General features: G+C 39.6%; 1 protein-coding gene across 2 annotated transcripts; it reads right to left on the minus strand.

The window, feature by feature from the left end:
• Nucleotides 1–6,098: 6,098 nt before the first annotated feature.
• Nucleotides 6,099–22,748, minus strand: LOC126379392 (uncharacterized). Of its 2 annotated transcripts, none has more exons than XM_050028128.1 (12): nucleotides 22,341–22,748; nucleotides 21,604–21,756; nucleotides 20,672–20,866; nucleotides 19,858–19,998; nucleotides 18,340–18,402; nucleotides 17,521–17,627; nucleotides 13,909–14,094; nucleotides 12,808–12,942; nucleotides 10,256–10,389; nucleotides 9,577–9,660; nucleotides 8,009–8,142; nucleotides 6,099–7,624 (listed from the first exon to the last, which is right to left on the minus strand). In XM_050028128.1, the coding sequence occupies exons 1-12, from the start codon at nucleotides 22,503–22,505 to the stop codon at nucleotides 6,476–6,478; spliced, it is 2,646 nt and encodes an 881-aa protein (XP_049884085.1). In that variant the 5' UTR covers nucleotides 22,506–22,748; the 3' UTR covers nucleotides 6,099–6,475. The 2 variants fall into 2 exon arrangements, with proteins under 2 accessions (XP_049884085.1, XP_049884084.1); XM_050028127.1 differs by having other exon boundaries at nucleotides 8,009–8,145.
• Between the last annotated feature and the right edge of the window lie 888 nt (nucleotides 22,749–23,636).

Here is a 23,636-nt window from a genome sequence, read left to right on the forward strand (position 1 = left end):
AGAATTGTCGCAGACGACTGGAAGATCGAGGTAGACAACGAGGAGCAACAGGAATACGTCTACGCGTGCCAAAGCATGAACATATGCCGGTCGAAGAACTCATTTAGTACATTTGTATCCGAGATGCTTACTATAGTCCTCGGCACAGATGATACGAAGCTAATGCAAGCGGTAAACGCTTTGACAGAAGTAGTCAAAAACACTAAATCAAATTTGGATAAAGGAATGCAAGGAAGAATTAAAAACGCCGTCGAATTGGTAGAAAGGCAACACCCATCAGCTTTGAGACCTTTGATACACATGTTTAGAAATATGCTCATGAATAAGCATAAACCTTTGGTGGTTGCTAATACTTACAACAGCGCGAAAACTGTCAATAAAACTGTGGCAGCGATGGATTTTATGGATATGTTAGATGATAGAATCCCAGCCACAGCGGATACTCAGAAGGAATGGAATGGTATGAAAAGTAACCTTGAACTTTGGGCGAAGGGCGCGCAAGTAAACATCATGGATGTAATGCAGACTTTCGTCGACCACGTCATCAAGAAAGGGTTTGGAGGCGTCTCCAATCCGGATCTCTCCAAGAGTTTCCATGACAAATTAAAAATTATGCTTCGAAATTAAATACAATTGTTTTTATTCTTATTACAGAGTGTTGTTTGCGTCAGACAGAGTACTGCGGGGCGGAAGGCAAGAGGGAAACCACTGCCCTATTTTTCCCTAAAAAAGTAGCATGGAAAATGAATATTTTAGTATTTTTGAAAAATTCCACTTGATATCGACTACACAAACCCGAGAAATGTATTTTCGGAGGTATGTGACTTAACCTGTATTGGGCTGGTTTTCCCTTCGCGGGTTGGTAGGTCAGACAGGCAGTCGCTTCTGTAAAAAACTGGATTTGTCAAATCTTCAGGTTAGTTAATCGGACCGTGTGAAAAACGGGACAATGCTAGAGAGATGATGGTCAACTTAGAATAACGGTCTGAATTATCCCTCAAAGTTTTCGTTACATCACTAAAACTGTAAAACGGTTGGCTTTTTCGAGGTCTACCTCTTGTGGGATTCCCAACCACATCAACCCTGGTGTCAGGGTCCTTCGTTCTTATAATATTATATTCTCAAAATATTACATTCGCAAAACATTACGTTCGCAAAATATTATATTCTCAAAATATTACCTGTACAATGAAACAGAAAATATGTAAAAAATAATCATTCTCTAGTAACGAAAAAAAAATCAATTAACTTTCTATAGCGATCTGCGGCTTGAGAAGACTGATGCGGGTTTGTGAGAAGTATGTAGGTGGCCACGGTTTAACATGGAAAAGCCAGTTTGGGGCACATAGTTACTGCCGACCTCAGTGTCAATGCGGATATTGAGCGGGAGCGGAGGGCGCTGTCTGTAAGGGCTAATATGATAGCTCGCAGGTTTGCGCGATGTACACCAGAGGTTAAAATTACACTCTTTCGTGCCTATTGTACATCACTATACACCCTAGCTTGTGGGCGAACTACACTAAGCGATGTTACAGCGACCTCCGCATCCTGTACAACAATGCGTTCAGGGTGATATTGGGGCTGCCTCGGTTCTGCAGCGCGTCGGGCATGATCGCGGCGGCGCGCACCGCCTGCTTCCATGCGACGGTGCAATATGTAAAGTAATAATGTTTATCTACTTTTTTATGAATAATACTTTTGTACTTCATTATACAAAAGATAATATATTGAGAATATACTATTTTGCGAATGTAATATTTTGAGAATATAATATTAAGAGAACGAAGGCGAAGCACGGGCCATCTTACTTTCGGATAATCAGGTGATCAGCCTGCATTGTCCTAACCAAACCTAGGCTCACAAAGTCACTTTTGTGATATGTCCCCACCGGGATTCAAACCCGGGACCTGCGGATCAGGAGCCGTTATAGTAGGTAATAAAACACATATTAATACGAAAACGTATATTATTTATGTTGATACCTATTATTTACACTAAGACCAGCATTCCAAGGTCCACTCGACTCTTCCTCCACTCGACTCTGCCTCAGCTGAGCGTATATGTATTTAAAGGGTTAGGTCCCATTTGTTCCATAGAACATGACGTCATTGGACAAAATGATCCCCCATTAGGGTCGATTAATTCTTTCAAATATTTTTCCTCTCAGACGACGCCCTGAGCCGAGGTTCGCGCCCATCTGGGCACCCTCAGGCCTGTTGTCTTAAACGTTGTACCGGGTGAGAGCCTTCAGCGCTCCCCATTTGTCCGGCCAAGTAGTTAATGCCATCTGCGGCAAATCTACAATAAGTCACGTCAAAAAAAAAAAAAGGACAAAATGAATCCGGCCAAGTAGTTAATGCCATCTGCGGCAAATCTACAATAAGTCACGCCAAAAAAAAGGACAAAATGAGACTTTTTAGTTTCATTTGTTCTATAGGACATCTAATACATTTTTATTTCAATATGTTCCATAGAACAAGTTTAGAGACTCTTTAAAAGATAAGACTCTTTAATGATTTTATCAAACTGGTCACTCGAAAGGAAGGTACTCGAAAGTAATGAAATTGTCTCCATGACATTGAAGGAAACTATAATTATTGAATTAATTAGCGAAAATAATACACCAAAATATTACTATTTATCGGTTTTAAAACAATATTCCTCTATCCGTTTTCCTATAGTAGTGCATCAACTTTTGTAGGGAAAACGGATCACTTTAATTTGAAATTTTCGTCCATTTTAAAAAGGGAAAGAGGCCAGACGGACTGACTTTGGTGCCTTGGAAGAACGGTAGGTGCTTGATCTGGGACGCTACTTGCGTCAGCACCTTTGCCGCTAGTCACCTAAGTCGGACGGTTAGAAAACCCGGGGCTGCAGCGGAATGCGCAGCGGTGAAAAAGCGGGAAAAATACTCAGCCCTCGCCCAGCAATATATTTTCGTGCCGTTCGCGGTGGAAGCTGCGGGCTCCTGGTGTGTGGAGGCGAAGGCATTTGTGGCTGAGGTGGGCCGGCGATTGAGAGAACGTGGTTATGACGCCCGCTCCGGTTCGTACCTTGTGCAACGGTTGTCCATCGCTATCCAGCGTGGAAACGCGGCTAGTTTGATGGGCACCTTTGCGCCGGGAATGACACGAGGTGGATTATTTGAACATGACGCACGTGCACATAGACGTTAATTCACTGATGTTGGATTAATTTAAAATTCATTTAATTATAATTTTTTATCTATGTGTAATTAGACTAAGTTTTTATAGTTATTTATGAATTTTAATAAAGTAATTGTTTTAAAATGGAAATACAATATAAAACGTGACCGTGGTACGATTTTGGTACATAATGGTAAAGAAGATTGATATTCAACCAGAGAGATTAGGAACATGGAAAAATTTTGGAAAAGACAACGTCACTAATAAAAAAAGTCGGGGGAAATGCTTGAATATAGTTCCATAGAACATAATGGGAAAAAGTCTCATTTTGTCCGATGACGTCGTTTTCTATGGAACAAATGGGACCTACCCATTTTAAGTTGACATTGGCCCCGATTCCTGCAGACACCGCCTAATTTTATTTTAAGTTATATCCGTCATTTTCATATCCGTCGAAAAGGAAAGGGACGGATGATTCACAGCTCTTAATTTTAGGAAGAATGAGTAAATGAATGAATAACCCGGGCGAATCAAAAGGTACGTCGCTGGTATGCAATCCGTTTGACGTGCTGTCTACTTAACTGTATCGGGTTAATGACGGACGTAAAATTTTTAGACGGTTGGTTTAGATTTGTGCTTAAAATTGACGTGTGTTCCATAAATTTTATGCTTGTGGATTACCCGTCCCTTTCCTTTTCGGCGGATAAGAAAATGACAGATATAACTTAAAATAAAATTAGATGGCGTCTGCAGGAATTAGAAACATTACCCACAGATTATAACATACTATAATCGTTAGCCGCGCCACTATCTAATACAAAACACGGATAGTGGAGACAATAAGCGACTTTCCAGGCTACGGTCACCAAAAACAATATAGATGGCGTTGTACAGTTTAAACGTGTTAAAACACATATTTATTTTTTTTGTTTCGGTTTTCCCCGAAGGGTAAGGCAAAGGGAACTATGCCCATACAGCCATGTCTTACGTATTTTTTTTCCTTGATGATTAATGAAATGATGAAAGGTGATGATGATGAAACCTAAGCCCCCACCCTCGGAGTAGACTCCTGCTCCAAACCCCAACCGAATTAACTCAAAAGTCCGCATAAACTTTCGAGTTATGAAGCGGCTTCTTGGCACGAAGCGAAAATAGGCAGATACACTTTGTTTATTGAATACTCCGATATAATAACACTCGCGAATGTTTTCCGACTAACTTAATGCGATCATTTACCACAAAACACCACTTCGTATTAATTATTTAGATTATTCAATGAAGAAAGCAACTGTCCCGTTCCCGTTTCCCGCCAAAAAGCTTTAAAACACATAATAACGGGTTCTTATCGCGTTTAAAGTAGGGATATGAGACTCCCGATATTTAGACACTGTTGCAAGTGCCATGATCACGGGATGACTGATGAGATTGGAGTGGAGTAGGTAGATCCATAATTTTCTACGGGCAGACATATCTGTCTACCCTCTTTCTTTGCCGCTTGTTTATGTTTTTGATATCGGAATGTTCGGAACCATCTGAACTCGCACCAACCTCATCCGTCATCCCGTGATCATGGCACTTGCAATAGTGTCGAAATATCGGGAGTCTCATATCCCTACTTTAAACGCGGTAAAAACCAGTTATTGGCCCCGATTCCTGCAGACACCGCCTAATTTTATTTTAAGTTATATCCGTCATTTTCATATCCGTCGAAAAGGAAAGAGACGGATGATTCACAGCTCTTAATTTTAGGAAGAATGAGTAAATGAATGAATAACCCGGGCGAATCAAAAAGGTATGTCGCTGGTATGCAAACCGTTTGACGTGCTGTGTACTTCACTGTGTCGGGTTATTGACTGATGTTAAAATTTTTAGACGGTTGTTTTAGATTTGTGCTTAAAATTGACGTGTTCCATAAATTTTATGCTTGTTGATTACCCGTCCCTTTCCTTTTCGGCGGATAAGAGTATGACAGACATAACTTAAAATAAAATTAATACTAAAACAATGGCCCCGATTCCTGCAGACACCGCCTAATTTTATTTTAGGTTATATCCGTCATTTTCGTATCCGTCGAAAAGGAAAGGGACGGATGATTCACAGCTCTTAATTTTAGGAAGAATGAGTAAATTAATGTGTCGGGTTATTGACTGACGTAAAATTTTTAGACGGTTGGTTTAGATTTGTGCTTAAAATTGACGTGTGTTCCATAAATTTTATGCTTGTCGATTACCCGTCCCTTTCCTTTTCGGCGGATAAGAAAAGGACAGATATAACTTAAAATAAAATTAGATGGTATTTACAGGAATTAGCACCAATATATACTAAAACAAAATGGTTACCTCCTAACCTTCAATTATCTCTTAATAAAACAACTGTAGTAAGTATTTAGTTTCAAATATATATTTTTTGCAACAAATTAGAAGAAAGTCGATACTTTCATCCGCAATTATTTTCATATATGCCTCTGCGATTACATTATATATTTTTTTAATAATTACGTTTATTCTAAACAGCGCCATCTATATTATATTAACGTAACTTGGAAAGTCCATATTTTCAAGTTTTGTTTTTGTTGTCTACTCACCTGAATGGTGACATTAGACTGGGCCAGTTTACTCTGAACGTAGGGGAATTTTAGGCCCACTAAAATTATGTTAACACAAAATAATCTAATTTGCCTGCGGGCAATATGTGGTCGACTTGCCACCTAACCCGTTTTTTGTACAATGAATTCTGTATTCAATACAATATTATTTCCTCGTATTTCACTAGTCATAGAACAATCATGTATAGACAATAACAAACATACCTACAGATATATACGATGTTAATTACATCGTAACGAATACTGACGGGGTTGATTCAGACCATGATTCTGAGTTAATATCAAGTGGAATTTTCCGTCGCAAAAGTATAGAATAGAAAATATTAAAAAAAAAAGAAAAAAATATATTAATTTTGCGACGGAAAATTGCACTTGATATTAACTCAGAATCATGGTCTGAATCATCGCTCAAAGTTTTCGTTACGATGTCACTAACACCCTGTATAATATAAAACTAATGGAAACTCAACCTATTTCAACTTATACAAAAACAAAAATTCCGAATTTCATACAAAAAACCGAGTGCGAGCGAGACGCATTTCACGTCTCTTCTTCCTCAACAGTCATTCGACACTACCAGAGGGGGTGACGTCAGCGTCCCTTACCAATTGGCGCGGGGCGGAGTTACCTTTCTATACTTATTCTTTATGATAAAAACTCAACTTACCGCAACTTTTACAAAAAAACCTACATTTCCTTGCGAAACTGTTCACCCTTACTACTCTTACGCGTCAAAATCAAATTCTGCATCAGACACACTATCTAACTCCATGCGAGTTTCAATTTTATCTGGCATTAAATCTTCTAGTGATATCTTCTCTTTGTCGCCAATACTATCAACTTCCGCTTTCTCCTTCTGCTTTTCATCAATTTGTTCATCTAATTCATGCGTAATCTTTTTATCTTCTTCTGATTTTGTTAAATCATCACTGTCTTTCATCATTTCATTAGGCTTATCTGCTGTGCCGTTAATTTTTTCACTACTTATAGAAGACATTCTTTCGCCGTTTAAATGTCCAACGTGATTGAATTCGATTTCATGACTGTTCTCCGATGCTGTGTCCTTTTCTTCTGTATTTTTGTTGGTTTTATTTTCATCTGACGACAAATCACTTTCCGTATCATCATTATTTTTATCAACTAAATTGTTACCATTATTTTCTTTCAGTTCACTGTCATTACTTGCATTATCACCGTTTTTTAACGAGTCAAAATCACCTTCTTCGTTTAATTTGTCTATTTTATTATTTATTATAGAAACCGAGTCGTAATTTACGCTACCGTTCACTGATTTAACACTACTGTTATCATTTTGAACTGCACCATTTGTATCACTATCGTTAACACTAACACCTTTAGCTGCACTAACACAATTGTCACTGTCTTGGATCGTTGTCTCAACAGAATCACGATCCAAACTGTTAATGATACAATTCACATCACACAGTAGATTCTCACTATCTTGACTCGTTGTATCGGCTTTCTCATCGTTATCACTGAGGTTATCAATGATATTATTAACATCATTCTCCATGTTATCAAACTCTAAATTGAAGAACGAGTCGAATTTATCTTTCATCTTTCTGAGCTTCCTTGGGACTTTGCCGAGACACCTCTTGGAGAATATTGTCTTCAACGACAACGTTGTCAGGCTGGGCACCCTCCTTCTCTTCTCCGTTGGGTTGACTAAAGAGTACTCATCCTCACTGCCACTGGACAGATCGGAGTCCCAGTGAACGTAGTCTTCTTCGATGTAGAACTCATCTTGTATTTCCTTGTTGATGCTGACCATGCCATCGGAGCGGAGTGGTTCACGTTTGATCCGGACCAGGGAACGGTATGGGTACACACACATCCTGTCTAGGCCATAATCCTGAAACAATAAATATATAATGTTACAAGCTTCTCCGAACTTGAACAACCTCCACGGTCTAGTGGTTGAGCCTAACTCACGATCTGGAGGTCCGGGTTCGATTCTCAATGGGGACATTGTCGAAATCACTTTGTGTGACTGTCCTTTGTTTGGTAAGGACTTTTCAGGCTTGAATCACCTGACTGTCCGAAAAGGTAAGATGATTCCGTGCTTCCGGAGGGCACGTTATGCCGTTGGTCCCGGCTACTAGCCGTAGAAATACCTCCACCAACCCGCAGTGGAGCAGCGTGGAGGAGTATGCTTCATACCCCCTGTGGTTGATTGAGGGGAGGCCTGTGCCCAGCAGTGGGACGTATATAGGCTGTTTATGTTATGTATACTTACACCAGGCACCATGGACACGTCGTATCTTCGTCTCTTCGGCTTAAGCAGTGGGTCACACTTGGCCACCCTGATCTGTAGCGACTTCAGTCGCTCACGAACCTCCGGCGCGATCTTCACCTCCACCGTTGCGTTGGCTGCTAAAAAAAAAGGGAGTTAAAATGGCCACATCGAAGCAATTCATCTAAGACTGCAATTGGAATATCATTGTATTTAAGTTTATATGAAATGAAATGAAATTTATTGTCATAAATGTGGTAAGTATATCGATGTAAGTAAATCTTATAGCGCTCAGCACATTTAGTCATGTTGTGACATACAATAAATTTAAAAAAAAGAAAGGAAAACATGAAACAGTAGAACTAGGGCCCTGTGCTGGGAGGATTTCTGGCCACGTCTTTCCCTCAGCGTTACAGATTCCGATGTGGTAGTTTTACAGCTGGTTACATAATATGTAATAAAATTTTTGACGTACAAGCGTTTAATTTGTAAGCCAATTTTTAAAAATAAGTATTTTTGAATTTTGAATTTTAACTTCTCATCTGCCGGAACGCGGATCTCGACCAGACACAATGTAAAATCTATTGTGTCTGGTATCTCGGCAGATGAGAGGTTAAGAAAGCAATATTGCTATTTGCATTGTGCCTTTGCCTCCGGATTGCGCTCAACCATTGGACCACAGAGGCCGTTATGCGGTTATGTATGTAAAAATGAAGTTGTTTTAAGTTTACGCGGTTATAATCACATCAATCATACCCCTGGGTCATATCCCTAATTTAAACGCGGTAAGAACCCGTTAAAAGCACCAGCGACAGGATTAGCAGAACGTAGTGGGTAGCTCACTGGGACGGGCTAACCTATAAAATGCTACTGAGGTTCTATGACGATCTTGCGACGTAGCGAGTAGGCGCCGCTACTTCAAAAACGCACCCCTGATGCCGGGCAGCAGCGGTAACAGAACTGGTTGGAGGCCGAGGAAATGGATTCTGATAGGGCTCTAGCTAGAACATCACCGATTGAGAAATTGGTCGGTGTAATGCGGAACGGAAGGCGATTGGGGCAACCACCGTTCTACACGCCATATCTGTGGAGTATTGACGGCGATTACTCCACCGACAAGAGCGCAGCTCTTAAATAAAGATAAAGAGAGAACAACCCGTTATTGGTGCTAATTCCTGTAAATACCATCTAATTTTATTTTAAGTTATATCTGTCATTTTCTTATCCGCCGAAAAGGAAAGGGACGGGTAATCGACAAGCATAAAAATTATGGAACACACGTCAATTTTAAGCACAAATCTAAACCAACCGTCTAAAAATTTTATATCCGTCAATAACCCGACACAGTTAAGTAGACAGCACGTCAAACGGATTGCATACCAGCGACGTACCTTTTGATTCGCCCGGGTTATTCATTCATTTACTCATTCTTCCTAAAATTAAGAGCTGTGAATCATCCGTCCCTTTCCTTTTCGACGGATATGAAAATGACGGATATAACTTAAAATAAAATTAGGCGGTGTCTGCACGAATCGGGGCCATTATGTGTTTTAATTAAAAAGTGATGTTACCTCTTTTCTTGCCAGCGCACACACTCTCGTGTTTCTTGAGATTTTTCAGCGTCAGATAATTCTTGTTGCATTTGCTGCATTTACCTGTCAAATAAAATAAAAAAATATACGGCTTTTTGGCGGGAACGGAAACGGGACGGTTGCTTTCTTCATTGAATAATCTAAACAGCCACAACAGAACAGCCATTGATGTAAATCCTCGAGCACACCGAAACCCAAACAGGCTAGTTTTCGGAGGAGTTCCTAATTGTATAAAGTATGTATAAACCTTATAACCTTATCGGCTTATGTATTGTATAAATTATCTTTATCTTTATGATTATTATTATTGCGTATGGCAGACAAGAATAACATATCCTGCATGGATCATATATCCAGCTGCAGCTCCCCTAACCAAGTCTCTGCCGCATCTGCAACCATATCTCACATAGTGACGAGTGCCCTCTGCACCGGTTCCCAGGTGGTATAGCCGAGCTGCATTGTGTGATGAAGTATGATAAAAGCTGTTAAACATGTTTGTTAAACTATGATGAATGTGATGTCACTAACACCCTGTATATATTATTTTATATTATATTCTGTATATTATATATTATACACCCTGTGATATTAGTCATCGACTGGGTGACTACTTAGCGGGGTGAGTAGGGGTAAAAGAAATGTGATGCAAGATTGTTACCTCCGGGCCTGTTGTCGGGTCCCCCGCACGAGTGCGCCTCGTGCAGGGCGCGGGTGGGGTACAGTCGCCAGCAGCGCTCGCACTTCACGTCAGGCACCTCTGTCCACGGCACACAGTTGGTCTTCTCTATATGTCTGCAATTAAATCAATTTAATACATTGTTTTAAGTTTACACGGTTATTATCATAATTAAAGCACATAATAACGGGTTCTTACCGCGTTTAAATGGGGATATGAGACTCCCGATATTTCGACACTGTTGCAAGTGCCATGATCACGGGATGACTGATGAGATTGGAGTGGAGTAATTTTCTACGGGCAGACATATCTGTTTACCCTCTTTCTTTGCCGCTTGTTTATGTTTTTGATATCGGAATGTTCGGAACCATCTGAACTCGCACGAAACTCACTACGACAAACCGCACTCACTGTGTCCTCACGTTTTTCTCATCAGTCATCCATGATCATGGCACTTGCAACAGTGTCGAAATATCGGGAGTCTCATATCCCCATTTAAACGCGGTAAGAACCTGTTATTATGTGCTTTAATTAAATCAATTTAATATTCAATATTCTTCATTTACCCGGCCCCAGGGGGGGGCAGAGTCATCTTCTCTGCCCCCCCACTAAGGCAATTCCTGTTCCGCGCGTCCTTGCCGCGGGGTTGGACCGTAGGCCGTACTTACTTCAGTAGGCCGGAGTGAGATGGTGGCTGAATTCCCAGACCTACGGGGTATGACGTAGAACCCTTGCCCAGGGATACGATTGAAGACCTCAACAGTTGCGGAGGCGGAGATGGGAGCCATCGGTACGGTAATGCAGGACGGAAGAGGCAAGTCACAGGGACTGTACCCTGGAACCTGACAGGGGGCACCAGCAACTGTCAGTACTATTCAGAGGCGGAGGACAGGAGTCCTAGTACGGCTTTGAAATAGACCACTCTGGGCGTCATTCTACTCGCGTCAGACAGAGTACTGCGGGGCAGAAGGCAAGAGGGAAACCACTGCCCTATTTTTCCCTAAAAAAGTAGCATAGCACGGGACGGATGATTGACAGCTCTTAATTTTAGGAAGAATGAGTAAATGAATGAATAACCCGGGCGAATCAAAAAGGTATCTCGCTGGTATGCAAACCCTTTGACGTGTGCTGTCAACGTAATTCCGTCAGGTTATTGGCCAATGTAAATTTTTTATAGGAAATAGGGACTGTAACTATCCGCTCCGCACTTATGAGGGTCTTTCCAGGCTATGTTCCCCAAAAACATATCGCTGTACATATTTAACGTGACAATTACCTATTTTCTTATTGCTCGGGTACACAATTATTGAAAAATATAATGGTCCCGATTCCTGCAGACACCGCCTAATTTTATTTTAAGATATATCCATCATTTTCTTATCCGTCAACAAGTTAATTTTAAAACGAATGAATAACCCGGGCGAATAAATAGGCCTGGTATATAATCCGTTTGACGTGCTATCTACTTAACTCTGTCGGGTTATTGGCCGATATAATTTTTTTAAGACGGTTGTTTTAGATTTCTGCTTAAAATTGACGTGTATTTCGTAAATTTTATGCCTGTCGATTACCCGTCCCTTTCTTTTTCAACGGATTAGAAAATGACAGGTATAACTTAAAATAAAACAAACACAAAACAAATAAAAGAGAAGGTGCAGGTCGTGTCGTATCGGGAGGTGAAGGTTTTGGCGGGGAGAAGAAAGGAATGGCGATTACTCCACCGACAAGAGCGCAGCTCTTAAATAGAGAGAGAACTTAAAATAAAATTAGATGGTGTTTACAGGAATTAGCACCACTATGTCACTAACACACTTCCACCGACTGTAATTGGAATACCATTGTATTTAAGTCTATAAATTATGTAATACAAAGTGGATTTAAAAAAAAAAAGAAAAGAAAGGAAAACATGAAACAGTAGGACTAGGGCCCTGTGCTGGGAGGTTTTCTGGCCACGTCTTTCCCTCAGCGTAACAGATTCCGATGTGGTAGTAGTGTTACAGCTAGTTACATAATGGTGCTAATTCCTGTAAATACCATCTAATTTTATTTTAAGTTATATCTGTCATTTTCTTATCCGCCGAAAAGGAAAGGGACGGGTAATCGACAAGCATAAAATTTATGGAACACACGTCAATTTTAAGCACAAATCTAAAACAACCGTCGTAATAAATAAATAAATAAATAAATAAACCGTCTAAAAATTTTACATCAGTCAATAACCCGACACAGTTAGTAGATAGCATGTCAAACGGATTGCATACCAGTGACGTACCTTTTTGATTCGCTCGGGTTATTCATTCATTTACTCATTCTTCCTAAAATTAAGAGCTGTGTCTCATCCGTCCCTTTCCTTTTCGACGGATATGAAACTGACGGATATAACTTAAAATAAAATTAGGCGGTGTCTGCAGGAATCGGGGCCAATATGTAATTTAATTTTTTTGACGTTCAAAAAGCGCTAACTTTGTATGCCAATTTTTTTGAACACACATAGCTAGGGTCCCAACACCGTTGAGAATACATAGTTTACTAACTGGTTGTAAGTGTCGATGTGCTTGAAGTTCTGTTTGCAGCCGCGGCAGCGGTACGGCTTGTTCTTATGTCGCTTGTGGTGCAGCGCCGCCTCCTCCGACGTCGGGAACCACTCCCCACACGGGTTGCACGACAACCTGATGAACGCAATATTTACTTTTAATAGATGAGAGTCATGAGAGAGAGAGAGAGAGAGAGAGGGGTGAGAGAAAAGAAAATAGCAGTTCGCGCTATTTATAATCTGCGTCGTCGGGATTCCTTAAGGGAGCAGTTTATATATTTTTATTTTGTTTGTCCATTTGGGATTACGGGCGTGAGTTTATGTATGTATGTATGTTGTTTATTATTTATTTTATTCATATTTGAATTTAATTTTATTATTACTTATTTCTTTTTAATTTTCTAATTTAAATTAGAAAATATTATAAAATTAAAAATTTAATAGTAATAAAATTAAATTCAAATATAAATAATTTATTCTTTTATTATATATTATATTATTATTTATTATTATTCTCACCAGATAAATTAGAAAATTAAACATAATAAAATTAAATTCAAAATTACATTAACTCAGTGTGCGTCTACGAATAAATAATAAGTCAGGAAGAGTAACAACGCTCACAATTTGACCCCACTAAAAAGAACACTGAGTGGGTGGGGCTTAAAATGACTACTCGCACCTACTTCAATCTGCCGTGCGCCGTCAGTGACGTATGTCGTTGCTCGATTTACGCTCTATTGCTATAGTTTTTTTTTTTTTGACGTGACTTATTACTTAGTAGGTTTGCCGCAGATGGCATTAACTACTTGGCCGGACAAATGGGGAGCGCTGAAGGCTCTCACCCGGTACAACGTTTAAGACAACAGGCCTGAGGGTGCCCAGTTGGGCGCGAACCTCGGCTCAGGGCGTCGTCTGAGAGGAAAAATATTTGAAAGAATTAATCGACTCTAGTGGCTCGATAGCGATAAGCGCTGAATGAGGGAACTCGTCGACCACGCCGGCGGGGTCGGTATCGGGGCCCTGAAGTGTTTGGTGTCGCGAGCTGATTGGCTCCCTCTATGGCTAATTCAGTTAGGTAAAAACTAATGTAGTAACTTACTCTATTGGTGTATACTTGATGACATGGTAAGTCCTCGTGTGACTGGCGTATCCTTGCGGTGATTGGAAGCCGTGGTCACATATATTGCAGTGGTAGGGTAGCGGCGGCGGGGTCGCGAGTTTCCTGCTCTTTGGACCGGCGCGGGGCCGCGGTGGAGGCGACGGTGATCTCAGTTTTACCGTTAATCTGGAAGAGTTGATTGGTTAAGGTTAATGACTAGCATGCATGAAAATAACCGCCTTGGAACCAATATAAAAAAAAAAAAAAACATCACAAAGTCGAATTCAGATGCTTGTATAATGTGAAATCCTATACAAGGGTGTTAGTGACATCGTAAAGAAATCTTTAAGGGGTGATTGAGGCCATGATTCTGAGTGGATATCAAGTGGAATTTTCCGTCGCAAAAGTATGGGAACTGAATATAATTAAAAAAAAAAACATGAATATTCAGACTGATAATTCCACTTGATATCAACTCAGAATCATAGTCTGAATCATCCCCCTGAGTATTCGTTACGATGTCACTAACACCCCGTATACATACATAAACTCACGCCTATTTCCCACCGGGATAAGCAGAGACTATGGAATTCCATTTGCTTCGAAAAAATACAAAAAATACTACTTAAAAAACATACTAAATCCACTACATAAAATACCATTTATTTATTTATACAATTTTTTTTTTTGTGAAATACTCATCATCATCATCATCAGCCCATTAACGTCTCCTGGTGAAATATTATTTAAGGTGATGCGTGTCAGTCAGCTAGGTAACGCTGCGTCAGCAGATGGCGTTACTTCTGCATTTTTCGTATTTTTTCCATTTATTCGTTTAGTGTTGAGTTCTGACCCAGTGAAACGTTAGGTGGCGAAATCTTACATACATTATCTTTAAGTTAAGCTACAATTTTGAAGTATTTACTGCAGATATCATATTAAAACATTGCATCAAAAGTTGGTGTCATTTCAATTTGTGTACAAACACGAAGCTGTCACACACACATGCGAACTAGGTTAGCTATTAAAAGAGATGCATAATTTGAAGTCTACTTCTAACTTCTAAATGGCGCATTTGGTAAAGCAGTCGCCGCCATTCTTAAGTTTCACGGTTCAAACCCCAAGTGCATGTTTTAATTGTTTTTACTTTTTGTATTTTTTTTTACAATTGAATTTGGCGAACCCGTTTATTTGTTACGGAATTTTCAAAAAGTATCACTTTTACCAGTAATATTATAATTATACAATAATGTACTTTGCACTAAAGTACCTTCCGTAATTTCCGTATTTTTTATTTTGTAAAATTCTAACAGGCATTAATCGCATCAGTGAACATGCGGCTAACTAAAAAACTACTGAACGGATTTTCATACGGTTTTCACCAATGAGTAGAGTGATTCATGGGCGTGCTTTAGGGTATATAATTTATACAAGTATTTTTTGTTTGTATAAAATGGTTCAAAAATGATGATGAATATCAAACATAATTATCGTTACAAATATAGCCGACTTGGAGCTTTCGGCGAAAACGCTGCCTGAGCCCATTGAGATATTATATATAACAAAACAACGTATGGTTGAATTGTTCCATTTTTGTAGGTCTACCGGAAAGTCCACAATATGTCATAATAATTATATTGTGTATAAAGAATTGTATATATGTATTGTATGATTTTACAAATAACGATCACAGTACAGTAATAATAAGGTAGATTTTTCCTAAATTGCGTCGGTTCAAACTTTGACGCATCGCGTTTGAAAGATGTAATAGCGCTTCAGGACGTCCCGCAAGCACGGCGCTGATGTCGCAGTATCCGCATATAATTATTATGACTTGTCATTTAGTTCCAATAAAATCCGCAGGACTTCATACGTATGTCAGTGACAGCTGGTGATAGCATGCGGGACACTTAGCAGCTAATCGAATTTTATGTTGTTTTCGCGCCCAGTCCAGACGACTTGCAGCGCATTTCTGGACTTATATTTACGCGTGGTGTTTATTGTTAGGTTAATTAGTTCAGGTTAGGACGTTTTTTTTAACGAGGACGTTAAAAAATGACGAGGCTGGGACGTGTTGAAGTAGTATTTCCATATATACGCGGCCTGAAATGGGCTGTTTCGGGGACCTGAACTGGTTGCTGTCGAACTTATTATCACGTTTTCTTGATTAAAATTCATAAATAAGTCAAATAGAAAAAAGAAAAAAGATTTTCGTTAGTTTTAGATCTGTCATGATGTCTGTGATGTTTGTTTATTATACATAAGAATTTCAAAATTTATCTTATTTTTTTTCCCAAAGGGCAAGGCAAAGGGAACTATGCCCATACAGCCATGTCTTGTGTTTTTTTTCTTGATGATGATTAATGAAATGATGAAACCTAAGCCCCCACACAGACTCTTACTCCAAACCCCAAACGAAGTAAGCGGCTTGTTGGCGCAAAGCGAAAATAGATAGGTACACTTTGTTTATTGAATATTCCGATTTAATAATACTATCGGGAATGTTTTCCGACTAACTTAATGTGATCATTAACCACAAAACACCACTTCGTATTTATTATTTAGATTATTCAATGAAGAAAGCAACCTTCCCGTTCCCGTTCCCACCAAAAAGTCCGCGGCAAAGAGAATATAAATAAATCTGTATGTTGGATGAAAAAACAATTAATTATAAATGACTACTATTTAGGCCGGCAAATGCAACAACTTTCTTTTTGATTTGGTTTTCCCCGAAGGGTAAGGCAAAGGGAACTATGCCCATACAGCCATGTCATTTTATGTATTGATTTTTTATTATAATATATGTCCTCTTTTAAAACACGGTACTTACCCATTATTTAAAAATGTTTAAAAAATATGCGTTAAAACAAAAATATTTTTCCAATATTCCTTTTCTCAGATTGTAATATTTTTAGTTTTTTATTTATTCATACAAAATCTCTTTATAAATTGTCACTGACATTCTATTACACTTGTCAAGTAGTCAAAGCCTTTAGAGAAAAAAAAAACTATCACGCACACACACTAACATTGACACCACTACACGCTCAGCAAATACACTGTAATCTGCACCACTACAAATGTAGAATTGATCAAAATTGAGGGTCTGAAATATGGTACTTCTCGTATTCGGACCCTAAATTTTTGTTAGTTTGCGAAAATAATACACCAAAATATTACTATTTATCGGTTTTATAACAATATTCCTCTATCCGTTTTCCTGTAGCACTGCATCAACTTTTGTATGGAAAACGAATCACCTTAATGATAATTATTATAACAGTCTCCGTGGTCTAGTGGTTAGAGCGTTAGGCTCACGATCTGGAGGTCCGGGTTCAATTCCCGATGAGGACATTTCAGGCTTGAATGACCTGATTGTCCGAAGAAGGAAGATGATTCCGTGCTTCGGAGGGCACGTTAAGCCGTTGGTCCCGGCTATTAGCCGTAAAAACACCTCCACCACCCCGCAGTGGAGCAGCGTGGTGGAGTATGCTCCATACCCCCTCCGGTTGATTGGGGGGAGGTCTGTGCCCAGCAGTGGGACGTATATAGGCTGTTTATATTGTGTCAGATGACAATAATTACTTGACCGGAAGTGAACATAACACTTACTTTACTTTTTTACTGGCAGTGTCGGCATTAGGCGTCTCCATCTCAGCCTCTCGATGCCTCTTTGGCCGTGGAGGTGGAATCTCTTCATCATCAGACGATACTTTAGCCTGCAATGTTAAGATAATAAACTTTAGGACTGTACATTGGGAGTAAATTCACGCTTTGGATTTTTTTCGGGATACCGAATTGAGCATAGTAGCCCGCTAGCCACAAGTTGGCAGTGTGACTAGGGATCGACGATCCAACGGTGTTATGTTGGAAGTTGTATATATGCGTCTTGCTGTGTAAACTTCGATATCGCGTTTCAGGACTGCATTATTGTATGGTGGCGCCATCTGTTGCATGTGGGCGCAACTAGCTCCGCGGCATAGTCTGTGCTTATGTTATGTCCCTTTTCCTTTTCAGTCGGACTCGGGAGGTTGCATCCTCGGCGTGACTTCTTCTTATCGTGTGGGTTGTGAGGTGGAATACCAACCTCATCAACCCTGGTGTCAGGGTTTTTATTGAGCCGCCAAAGGCCCCTGACATGACTCATGTAACTACTTACTTACATCAGTAAGTAGTAACTGGGACCAACGGCTTAACGTGCCTTCCGAAGCATGGATCGTCTTACTTTAGGACAATCAGGTGATCACAGCCTGTAATGTGCTAACCAAACTAGGGATCACAAGTAATTTTTGTGATATGTCCCCACCGGGATTCGAACCCAGGACCTAGTTTGGCCAGATCAATCTAAAACATCTAAAACAAATTTATCTAAACATCCTATGCATTATACTATGTTTGTTTCTTTTTTTAAATAAAAAAAAACAACTGTACCTTTGATTCTTTTTCCCTCTTCAGAACTGGCTTTGGTTTTGGTGTTCCACTTCTATTTTGTTCCTGCCAACAAACAATATAACATAATATTCATTACCCTGACACCAGGGTTGATGAGGTTGGTAATCCACCTCACAACCCACACGATAGAAGAAGATTTACTAGATACACACCAGTTGATGAGGTTAGTCATTGGATTTGAACGCGAAATCTCTTCATCTAGATATATTTTCCGATTCACAACGAGCTCTGAAGAGCAAACTGACAAGACAATGGTGCTAATTCCTGTAAATACCATCTAATTTTATTTTAAGTTATATCTGTCATTTTCTTATCCGCCGAAAAGGAAAGGGACGGGTAATTGACAAGCATAAAATTTATGGAACACACGTCAATTTTAAGCACAAATCTAAACCAACCGTCTAAAAATTTTACATCAGTCAATAACCCGACACATTCATTTACTCATTCTTCCTAAAATTAAGAGCTGTGGATCATCCGTCCCTTTCCTTTTCGACGGATATGAAAATGACGGATATAACTTAAAATAAAATTAGGCGGTGTTTGCAGGAATCGGGGCCACTATCTCCATTAAAAATTAGTTAAATTAGTATAGTTTGAAAGCCTCTGTGGTCTAGTGGTTAGAGCGTTAGGCTCACGATCTGGAGGTCCGGGTTCGATTCCCGATGGGGACATTGTCGAAATCACTTTTTGAGACTGTCCTTTGTTTGGTAAGGACTTTTCAGGCTTGAATCACCTGATTGTTCGAATAAGTAAGATAATTCCGTGCTTCGGAGGGCACGTTAAGCCGTTGGTCCCGGCTATTAGCCGTAAAAACACCTCCACCAACCCGCATTGGAGCAGCGTGGTGGAGTATGCTCCATACCCCCTCCGGTTGATTGAGGGGAGGCCTGTGCCCAGCAGTGGGACGTATATAGGCAGTTTATGTTATGATTACTACATAAGTTTATTTGTTTTTTGTACCAGCTAGTGCAATAATTATGATAATTAATGTTATTAATAGTGAGATTTTAGCTGCTGAGAAGTTAGCCTCAACAGAGTAGATGTTGTTTTCTTTTTATGATGAATGTTGTGTTCGCTTGTAATTGGCTTACACATAAGTACTGTTTTACTTTGTTTAATTATGTCCTAACTATAATAAATAATAAAATAAAAATAGTTTATTTTCCAAATCAACATAACAAATTGTGAATAAGTCTTCCCATTAAGTACTAAAAAGACTTGTGTCGGGAATGACTCGCATGTTTCGATCCTTATTTATATAAATTAATGAATGATTTAGAAATTTACACTGATGAACTTAACCAGATGTATTAGACGTAATTTAATGTAAAAAAAAAACACATTAAATAATAGCGATAGGGTAAATTTGTAGTTACCTACTCAAGGTAGTACTAATATAAACTTAACTGTAGCTATAAACGCAGCAGTACTCAACTAAACTAAATGTTATAATGTGCATAGCTGGAAGTGATCCATTAATAAATAAATACTCACCTGTTTAGCTTTCATATTGCTCAGCGCAAAGTTATCCGAATGTCTTGTTTGCCGAACGGCTGCCGAGTCGGTGGATGACCTGGAGCTGCCTCTCACATCTCTGGTGGCGCCGCGAGACTCTCTTGTTGTTGGGGCGTCGGACTGTTTAAAAAAAAATGTTCAAGCTATTATAAAGTACCTAATTTAAGAGCCACGCTCTTGTCGGTGTAGCATTCTCCATGCCACTTTTTAGAGAAAAATAGGGCAGTGGTTTCCCCTCTTGCCTTCCGCAGTAGTCTGTCTGACGCGAGTGGGATGGCGCCCAGAGTAGTCTATTTCAAAGCCGTACTAGGACTCCTGTCCTCCGCCTCTGAATAGTACTGACAGATACTGCTGCCCTGTCAGGTTCCAGGTTACAGTCCCTGTGACTTGCCCCTACCGTCCTGCATCGCCGTACAGTCATAAAAAATAACCAGTACAATCATACAGGGTGTTAGGGACATCATCGTAACGAATACTGAGGGGGATGATTCAGACCATGATTCTGAGTTGATATCAAGTGGAATTTCCTGTCGAAAAATTCATGACTTTTTTTTCTTTTTTATTATTATTTTCAGTTTCGTACGGAAAATCTATTCTCTTTAATCTGTTCCATGTAAGTTCCTGGTCGTGTCTTATGATAGACAAGAATGGAGAATGCTACACCGACAAGAGCGTGGATCTTAAATTAGTGACGATGACGGAAAATCCCACTTGATATCAACTCAGAATCATGGTCTGAATCATCCCCCTCAGTATTCGTTACAGTGTCACTAATACCGTGTAATATAATTACCTTGGTCAGCCTGTCAAGTTCTCGTTTTAAGGATTCTTTCCGTTTACCAGCAGTGGACACTGGGATGGGCTTCTTGACTTTATCATCTTTTTTCACCGTGACCTCCTTTTTAACCTTGACCTTGGTGGTCCGAGGGGGTTCATCTTCCACGTATATCGCCTCGGTCACGCCGAGGATGCAGTCTCCCGAGTCCGACTGAAAAAGAAAAGGGACATAACATAAGTAACGTAGCCGCGCGCAGGTTTAGCGACTGTTTTGCGTTGTTATACTTCCATTGCGGCGCAGTAAAAACTCAAAATCTTAATTAAACATTTGCGACAAGAAAAACACCATCGTTTTTAATACAATCAAATAGACGTTCCATTTTTTTTTTCGTTACGATGTCACTAACACCCGGTATATTAGCATTTTATAATTGATCTTTGAGCCAGTCAAATGCCCTATTTGTAGATGCTAGGTACACTGTCATACATAATATATAAGTCATCATTTTAGTAATCGTCTTCGTTGTCATCATCATCATCATCAACAGCCGTATGACGCCCACTGCTGGGCATAGGCCTCCCCCAAGGATCTCCACGACGATCGGTCCTGCGCTGCCCGCATCCAGCGGCTTCCCGCGACCTTCACCAGATCGTCGGTCCACCTTGTAGCGGGCCTCCCCACTGAGCGCCGTCCGACACGTGGTCGCCACTCCAGAACCTTTCCGCCCCAGCGGCCATCGGTTCTCCTCGCTTAGTTGTCATATGTATGTTATGTATATGATGTAGTCTTCTATCGTGTGGGTTGTGAGGTGAATTGGTGTCAGTGCTCATGTAACGAATACGTACTTGCATCAGTAAGTGCATTCCGAAGCACAGATCACGGATCGGATTTGGGTGTAATAGTACTTAATAAATAAAAAAAAAAAATAAGTACAAGTTAGTACTTACGTTTCCCTGAGTCATAGCTTGCGGTGGCAGGCCCAGCCTGATACGGGTCCGAGCTATGTTCTCTTTACACATCTGAATGAACTCGTAGAAATCGTTCACCTTGTCCACGCACAACTCACATATCAGTGGAGGCATCTTGTCATCGGGACTCACCTAGAACAATGGGTATTATTCTATTATACTTCTTCTTATCATGTGGGTTGTGAGGTGGATTACCAACCTCACCAACCCTGGTGTCAGGGTTATTATTGAGCCGCCAAAAGCCCCTGACGTGGCTCATGTAATGACTACTACATCGTAACGTAAGTAGTAACCAGGACCAACGGCTTAACGTGCCTTCCGTAGTATGGATCATCTAACTTTCGGACAATCAGGTGATCAGCCTGTAACGTCCTAACTAAACTAGGGATCACAAAGTGAAGTCACTACTATGTACATAAAAGTTGGTGTAATACTAATTTGACCCACTTATTGAACACAATACTATGTTTTCATTTGTAGTGCCTACGCAATAAAACAATAGGTTATCGGCATACATAAAACTTTTCATATTAAAGTCGTTTTTCACATGGGGACTTAATAAATTCAACAATAATTGAATAATTCGAACATTTTAAAATTCGCTCGCGCATCATAACAAAGGGAACTTTATAAGAAAAATAAAAGGTAAAACGCGACCGAAGTGGCTCTATATGTAGGTTATACTTAGGATTTGTAAAGTTAATGTAATATATTACCTCAATGTGTAAACAATCCTGAATTTTTCGCTTCAAATCAATCTCCTCGCAATCGAACCCCACAACACTTGGCATGATGGGCATTTTGTAGCCCCCGCCCGCTCCACACAGCCGACATGCTCGGAAAATCTCGTAAATAGTCTGATCATCTAAATTTTTAGACATTTTTAATTATAATTCGCATTATTTCACAAAATAACACAAATGACGACTATCGCTTGCCGCTTGTCTTGTACGCCATTTTGTATGTTGCCAGCGTATGAAATATCTTATAAATTAGTAGTAAACAAAATAGTTACGGTATAATGATTAACAACTTCATGTGATGCTTTGCTGTTTAAGATCCCTTGGAAAACGAATAAAAATAAATATGACAGAGTAAATTTATGAATTTTATGCAACTATCAAGAAAATATAAACTTTTAATTATTCTTAAAATATGTTGCTATTGCAGTTTACTGATCTAATGTAATGGCAACACCAAATGGCCTTGCCACAGATAAATAATTAATTAACTTTTTTCTAGCTTTTATGGCGAGAATTCTGGGCATGGGCATTTGGCTTCCCACCTTATTTTATTGCATAGTATTTGTATATTGCGATATAATTATTTGTTTTATTCGATTATACACCGTAGGCCCGTGTTGCTCCATGTTATAGACATAAATGTAACTCATGTCTGTATTCGTATCAAGGTGGGCAGAGCTGCAGGTCCCTATAACACAGTGAATGTACACAAAGTTATTATGTTATTATTATGTATTTGTCTAAAAACACACAACGTCGATATGAAGATTGTTTTGTGAACTTACCCTTTACTCCCGCTATGTTGGTACTATTTACCTGCTTGTCACCTGCTAGGGCAACACTTTCATAAATTTTGAAAGTGTGGTAGCACTGCAATTCTGTCATCTTTTCATAGCGTTTTGTGATTCCCGCTTATACGGTTGATAACTTTTCTCGAAATCGTAAAAAGTTTAAAATCACAAGTTAAATAGCCGTAAAATAGTATATTTTCGTGCCAAATTTGTGTTGTGCCGTAATATGAGTGAGGAAAGTGTGTGTAATACCCCGCCTACTGCGGAGGACGAGGTTTAAGAACCTCCACAAATTTCTCACGAAGAAAATGTTAGTTCTTCCAGTAACGACTGTGGGAACACTGAATCGGATTCAGAGGGTCAACCCTCACGTCGTCCAAACAAGAGATCCAAGCGTAAGTCACATACTGAGGGTTACGATCCACGCATTGATACCCTCATTACTCAAGTAAGTCAACTTACAAATTATGTACAAAAC

This window comes from Pectinophora gossypiella, chromosome 29 (assembly GCF_024362695.1).
Source record: "Pectinophora gossypiella chromosome 29, ilPecGoss1.1, whole genome shotgun sequence".
Classification (NCBI taxonomy): domain Eukaryota; kingdom Metazoa; phylum Arthropoda; class Insecta; order Lepidoptera; family Gelechiidae; genus Pectinophora; species Pectinophora gossypiella.

Excerpts from the sequence above, each read along its gene's own strand:
- LOC126379392 (XM_050028127.1), bottom strand. The coding sequence starts at position 22,505 with ATGTCTAAAAATTTAGATGATCAGACTATTTACGAGATTTTCCGAGCA. Across the intron at positions 21,757-22,340 it reads AGGATTGTTTACACATTGAG|GTGAGTCCCGATGACAAGAT; the intron begins GTAATATATTAC and ends CCATTGTTCTAG. Across the intron at positions 7,625-8,008 it reads ACGTGTCCATGGTGCCTGGT|GATTATGGCCTAGACAGGAT; the intron begins GTAAGTATACAT and ends TTATTGTTTCAG.